The 7,237-nt window shown below is 38.6% G+C and overlaps 1 protein-coding gene across 1 annotated transcript; it reads left to right on the top strand.

Moving 5' to 3' along the window:
• Nucleotides 1-1,472: 1,472 nt before the first annotated feature.
• LOC115630010 (rho guanine nucleotide exchange factor 25-like) lies at nucleotides 1,473-2,761 on the top strand. Its single transcript, XM_030526637.1, has 4 exons — nucleotides 1,473-1,871; nucleotides 1,933-2,037; nucleotides 2,097-2,231; nucleotides 2,294-2,761. The coding sequence occupies exons 1-4, from the start codon at nucleotides 1,473-1,475 to the stop codon at nucleotides 2,759-2,761; spliced, it is 1,107 nt and encodes a 368-aa protein (XP_030382497.1).
• The last annotated feature ends 4,476 nt before the right edge of the window (nucleotides 2,762-7,237 follow it).

The following is a 7,237-nucleotide window of genomic DNA, read 5'->3' as shown; positions in this document are numbered from 1 at the left end:
CCGTAGTTCTTGGAATTTGGAACTAAAATTTTGCAAGTTAGTTAATATGTGTCTGTATGCCAAGTTTCACTATGATAGACCGATTTAACAAGAAGTTATAGCCATAAATATATTTGCTGCCGCAGCGCTGCTCAAGCGCTGCCCGCGGCTGTTGTTGATGTTGCTGTTTGGTTGACTGCGAAAATGCTTACACAGACACGAATAGATGCGCATAGGCATACATACACTCACACAGACGCAATTGCTATGTAAATGTGCAATTATACACCCTTTACGTGAGTTCGAATACCGAGAAAGGTAAAAATTTTTTTTATTTTCTATAATTATTGTAAACATATGTACAGAGTATTTCAAAGTCGGGACACCCGACTTTAGCTTCTCTACTTGTTTGAATTTCATTTAGTTAATATGTATACTTTAGGAAAATTATCACCATTTCGAATTGAATTGCCATCAAATTTGGAGCTGCTTTGCATTTTAGATCAATTTCACGTAAATACATTCCAGTTTCTTGATATGCTAATATTTTAGCTCCTTCTTTATCAGAAAGGTAACGGAGTTGAGGCATTTCTAATAAAATTATGGTAAATCATAATGTAATCTATTATTCTAAGCCTGAATCAAAGTCAAAACTCACTTATTTACCTTTTGTAATCATAAATCACAAAATTTTGATGAAAATAGCTCTTGAATGCACTGGTACAATAACAAAAACTGATATGATCAGCTCAATTATTTCGTTGTGTAAAGAGAGGCAGCAAACATATTCGATAGAAATAACGGATTTCTGCTTCACATTTTTCTTTTAAGCAACATAATTAGTTGTAAGAAAACTATGCAAAAAAAGAAGTGGAAAACATGATGAATGGTGAAACTGATACGCTTGATAAGGCGACTAGTTTCGCAGACCTTATGTATACAAGTACTTTGTGGGGTCGGAGATGCTTCCTTCTGCATGTTACATACTACTTTGCACAAACCTAATACTTATATAGCAACATTTGTATTGAAATAGGATTTCTGTCAAAAATTGTACAGAAATAAGACGCACTATAAATATGACCAAGTGAATGGAAGTGTTATTCATGCCTGCTTCATAGACAGCAACAGAGAACAGCAGTTGGCAATCAGCAATCTGTTACCAGACGGTCGCTGAAAGTTTTATTTCATTTAATTGCTCACTTGATTGTCTAAATCGAGCGCTTACAAATTGTACTGAGCTGGCTGATGCAGGTGAATGAGTTGACTAAGCAATCAACGATTGGCAGGAAAGCCGCAAAATGCCCGCATACTGCTATTATCAGCCATCGTCACCGCCTCCACAGAAAAAACAGTTGTGTCGGCGTTACTCAGCTCCCGCTGGAGACGTCCCCAGAACTGTGCCTCCAGCAGTGCGTGACAGCAGTCTCCGCTTACTTAGTTCTGCGCACAACGCTGTTCAGTAACGACGTCGGCGCATATCTGCAGCACACATGACTTCCATCAAATGCGAGGAGACGGCAGTGAGGGGAGAGAGCGCCGAGCAGTGCGCTCGGTTTGCGCTGCACGAGCTACTCGCCACGGAGCAACAGTATGTGGAGGATTTGAGTCGCGGACTCGAGCGCTACGGACGCATCTTTGAGGATCAGACTACGCTACCCATTGGACTGCAGGGCAAGCAACAGGTATTGCTGGCCAACGTAGCCCAAATCTCGGCACTGCATCGACATGAGGTGCTGCCACTGATGCTGCAGCATCAGCAACATTTGGAGAAACTTTTCGATCGTTGGCGCGAGCTGCTTGAGCGTGGGCTCTTCTATTGTTACGTGGTGTTTACCGCCAGCCAGAGGGCCAGCTTGCTCCTATACGACACAAACGAGCCCTACTTCAAGGTGGGTATGTGGTTGCCAACGCTACGTAGTGTAGTTCTCTAAGTATAGTCGCCGTTTCTAGCACCTCCAAATTAAACTGGGAGACCCGTTAGGCATACGTAGTTTTCTACTGAAGCCTGTCCAGCGCATCGCAAAGTATCCACTGTTACTTTCCAAGTTCATAGAGGTGAGACAGGCACTTCGACAATCCTAAACTTAACCGAGCTCATTGTGCAGAACTTATAGGCCTTCTACAACAATCGAGAGGTGATCTCCAAGCGACTATTTGAGGTGGCGTGCCGACTGGAGTTCCGACTGCGCGAGCTGCTGGATACGGCCAATCAGTCAGATCTGCTCAATGACATCAATCATTTCAATGCGGTACGTGTGAGCTAAGAGTACATTCAGGGAAGATTATTATTTTACTTGAGCCTCTTCTGCAGTTCAACATTCTCTGCGCCAACAACTTCATTACAGTGGGCGAGTTTCTGGTTAACGATGTAACACTACGACGCAACTATAGCTGCAAACTCTTCGTCTTCAACACGTGCCTCATCCATGCCGAGGTCACTGGCAAGAAGCTGCTCTATCGCGGCAAATTTATCGTGCCCGACGTAAGCTTTAATGCCAAGTCCAGATCATTTGTGTTGTGCAACAAGCAGCGCGAATGCGAATTCTCCTGTAACCCGGGCACCATCCAAAAGTGGGAGGCAATCGTGCGCCAGCTGCTGGAGCGGTATGCGATGGTTACCCGCTGCACGAGCAACAGCGATCCTACAGAGAAGGCAATTTCAAAGGTCGACTACGAATCTGCTGCGACGCTACCTGTGGAACAAACTACGGATGCTGATGCCTGGCTTTTTGTAGAGCAGGATGTTAGTCGCCGCACCACCTGGTACACAGAGAGCTGACTACTTTTCATACACTGTTGTTGTTCTTGTGATATATTATTTATAGCAACACTCATAAAAAACAAGTGGAGAAGTTAAAGTCGGGTGTCCCGACTTTGAAATACTCTGTACATATGTATGTTTAGCATAATTATAGAAATTAAAAAAACTATGAAAACTAAAAAAAGTATAAAAACAAGAGAGAGCGCTACAGTCGAGCAAGCCCGACACCCTGTACTCTCTACAAAAAAGAAGAATAAAAAAAATGTTTAATAAGAATTTACTTAATTAATTTAATAAAATATATTTTATATATCTATATATATAAAACAGTTTGTCTTGACTGACTGACTGACTGATTGACTGATTGACTGACTGACAAATTGGCAATCAACCAACGTTTGTATGAAAAACTATTTTCATCCGATTTACTTCAAACTTTGTTTGTATATTCTCAAAAGGAATACAAAACAAGATAAGAATGCTAAAGTCGAGCAAGCTCAACTCTTAAATACCCTGTACCTCCCACCAAAAAGAAAAAATTAAAAAAAAAAAATTTTTTAAATAATTAAAAAAAAAAATTAATTAAATTATTTTATTTAATTAAAGAGATGTTCATGTACAGTTTCAACAGCATACATTTACATCAGAAACGTATCTCTGCGTATTTATATGCATGTAGGTATGCAGCACAAAGTTGAACCCAAGCATCAACAACAACAACAGCTGCGGGCAGCGCTGCCGGCAGCGCTACAAGCAGAGCATGGGCAGCGATTTTATTTATGGCTATAACTTTCTTCAGAATTAACCTATCATGATGAAACTTGCCATACAGACACATAATCACTAACGGGATGGAGCGACCTAATATAAGTTCGAAGATTCCAAGAACTACGGGAATTATGAAAAAAAAAACGTATTGCGGGGGAGTGGGGGTTGTATCAGAATAAACAAATAAACTTGACCTGCCTAGGGCTTACGGGAATCTAAATGGTTTGCTTATTATAGCTCTAGTACCTTCTGAGATCCTTGCGCTCATACAGACGGACGGACGGACATGGCTATATCGACTCGGCTTGTCATGCTGATCAAGAATATGCATACTTTGTGGGGTCTCCCACCTTCTGTGTGTTACATACAAGCGCACAAAACTAGTATAGCCTTTCACCCTTTGCGTACAGGCTATAAAAAGAAAAATCAAAACAAGTAAAAAAGCTAAAGTCGGGTGTCCCGATTTTAAAATACTCTGTACATATGTTTACAATAATTATAGAAAAAAAACAAGAAAGGAATGCTAAAGTCGAGCAGGCTCAACTCTTAAATACCCTGTACCACCCCACAAAAAAATAAATTAATTTAATTTTATTAATTTAATTAAATTAATTAACTACAATAAATATAAAATATTCCATACATGCATACATACATTTACATTTACATCAGAATAGTGTCTATGCGTGTTTGTGTACTTGTACATATGTATGTATGTGTGCATTGGGCATGGTTATATGGCTATAACTTTCTTTCTGGTCAACCTATCATAATGAAACTTGGTATACGGATATATAATTACTAACTGTTTGTCTACCAAATTTTAGTTTAAAATTCCAAGAATTGCGGGAGTTATAGAAAATCTTGAATAGGGGTGAGTGGGGGGGGGGGGGGGGGGGTGCATCAGGAAAAATAAACAAACTCGTCCTTTCTCGGGCTCAGGAGAATCTGTATACCAAGTTTGGTTATTCTAGCTCTTATACTTTCTGAGATCCTTGCGTTCATACAGACAGACAAACGGACAGACAGACGGACATGGCTATATCGACTCGGCTTGTCATTCTGATCAAGAATATATATACTTTGTGAGGTCTGCCACGTACAGTACAAGAGCTAGTATAACCAAAATTGGTGTCAAGGTTCCTATAAGCCCTAGGCAGAACGAGTTTGTTTATTTTTTCTGATACACCCCCCCACTCCCCCGCAATTCGTATTTTTATACCCTGTACCCAAAGGGTACAAGGGTATATTAGTTTTGTGCGAGTGCACATGGAACACACAGAAGGAGGCTTGGTAGACCCCACAAAGTATATATATTCTTGATCAGCATGACAAGCCGAGTCGATATAGCCATGTCCGTCTGTCCGTCTGACCGTCTGTCTGTCTGTCTGTCCGTCTGTCTGTCTGTATGAACGCAAGGATCTCCGAAAGTATAAGAGCTAGAATAACCAAACTTGGTATACAGATTCTCCTGAGACCGAGAAAGGACGAGTTTGTTCATTTTTTCTGGTCCACCCCCCCACTCCCCCCTATTAACGATTTTCTATAACTCCCGTAATTCTTGGAATTTTGTACTAAAATTTGGTAGTCACATTAGGTTAGTAATTATATATCCGTATACCAAGTTTCATTATGATAGAATGATCGGAAAGAAGGTTATAGCCATATAACCAGGCCCAATGCACACATACATACATATGTACAAGTACACAATCACGCATAAGGCACGATTCTGATGTAAATGTATGTATGCATGCATGGAATATTTTATATTTAATTAGTTAATATTTAGTTAATTAATTAAATTAATTTAGTTAATTAATTTAATTAAATTAATTAATTAATTTAAATACTTTTTTGTGGGGTGGTACAGGGTATTTAAGAGTTGAGCCTGCTCGACTTTAGCATTCCTTTCTTGTTTCTTTTAACTTCCGTAATTCTCGGAATTTAAAAATCAATTTTGGTAGGTACATCCACTTAGTACTAACGTGTCCGTTCATCATGATAGGTCAATTCTGAAGAAAGTTAAAGCCATAAGTAAAATCGCTGCTCATGCGCTGCCTGCAGCTCTGTCGGCAGCGCTGCCCGCAGCTGTTGTTGTTGTTGCTGCTTTTGTTCAACTTTGTGCTGCATACATACACGCATAAAAACACGCATAGGTACATGATGTAAATGTATGCTGTTTAAACTGAACATAAACATGTATTCTAATTTAATTTAATTAATTATTTTAATTAATTAATTCATTCATTTTTTTTAATAATTTAATTTTTTTTAAATGTTTTTTTTTTTAAATTTTTCCTTTTTGTGGAGAGTACAGGCTATTTTACTGTCGGGCTTGCTCGACTGTAGCGTTCTATCTTGTTTAAAACTCGTTTTCCCCCCGTTGGAGCTAGAATTTTTTAAAAGCCTTTCTTAGTGTGCTCCTACACTATGATGTATACTATGAAACGATACTTGAGTCCAAATTTAAATTCACATTTGAGTCTTTTCGTGCCATATTGAGTCAATACGGTCACGCACAAACTCGGAATATGAAACACGGCACTCGTGTCAATGCCGTGCAGCGATGAGCCACGATCAAAAACTACTGGCACCGATACCATCAAAATATCGAAGTTTGAATGCAATAAGCAGAATATTTAAATAATGAAATCGAATTATTTATTGAGATCAATAAGAACAAATCATATACATACATACATACATACATCTATTATTCGGTTTCTGCTTTACTATCGCTTACGCAGTCGTTGCCTAGCGACGGTAACTGTAAACTTTTGGCGTTTTGCCTTTGCAATTAACATTAAATGGTCAAAACGAAAGAAGAAGAGCGAGCCAATGACTTGCAGTTGTTGTTGTTTTTAGAGCATTATTTTTTTTACCATCAAACAACTGTGTTCGATTGCCCAATGTATACATTAATACGAATGTACATACATGCTATATTCATACACAGGCATACATACATACATATGTATGTATCTCTTTACTTTTTCAACCGTACGTAGAGAACCGCACACATAGACACGAACTGTTACTTGTTGTGTGTGTGAGTGTGTGTATGTGATGTCCCCAACTATTTGATATTTGTTGTTGCTGCATAAAGCTATTAATGAAAACCCTAATGCCAAATGCACTAAACAAAGAAAAAATTACTTTCAAAAATGTTATATAATTTTCAATTAATTAACATTTCTTGCTCTGTCAGTGCAAGACGAATGTACATACATACATACATATGTAGATACATATGTACATACATAGATGTGCACATATGTATATATGGACATTCACATATTAGTGTCTCACATTTTGCTTTGGATATTTCAATTGTTTGCACGCAACTACACGAACAGCTGTTTGCATGTGTGTGTATACTTAGTTGTCCCCAACTGTTTGATATTTTGTATTGTTTGTTCTGCCTGCTTTTGTAAAATGCACAAAATCCTTGAATGCTAAGTTGTAGATTTAGTTACGTAGATTACATTACCCAAATTTTAAATTGATCGGACTAAATTTATAACACAAACTTTTCATTTGAAATAGTGAATAAATTTTAAAACCCCAATAATTCAAGCTCAAATTTCGGATTTTTCAAACAAACTTTGGAGCTACTTTTCCCTTCTTAGTGCGCATCTACACCCTGATAGGATACTTGAGCCCAAATTTCAGCTTTCTAGCTCTTACCGTTTGGGCTGTGGGCTGTTGACGCGGTTTCCTTTT

Source organism: Scaptodrosophila lebanonensis, unplaced genomic scaffold, assembly GCF_003285725.1.
Source record: "Scaptodrosophila lebanonensis strain 11010-0011.00,11010-0021.00 unplaced genomic scaffold, SlebRS2 tig00000214-arrow-arrow-pilon, whole genome shotgun sequence".
NCBI classification, from domain to species: Eukaryota; Metazoa; Arthropoda; class Insecta; order Diptera; family Drosophilidae; genus Scaptodrosophila; species Scaptodrosophila lebanonensis.
The sequence above is the reverse complement of the archived record's forward strand: the minus strand, read 5'-3'. Positions and strand labels throughout refer to the sequence as shown.

Coding starts and splice junctions, on each gene's coding strand:
- LOC115630010 (XM_030526637.1), top strand. CDS start 1,473: ATGACTTCCATCAAATGCGAGGAGACGGCAGTGAGGGGAGAGAGCGCC. Junction 1,872..1,932: donor CAAACGAGCCCTACTTCAAG/GTGGGTATGTGG, acceptor CGCCGTTTCTAG/CACCTCCAAATTAAACTGGG. Junction 2,038..2,096: donor TACTTTCCAAGTTCATAGAG/GTGAGACAGGCA, acceptor CAGAACTTATAG/GCCTTCTACAACAATCGAGA.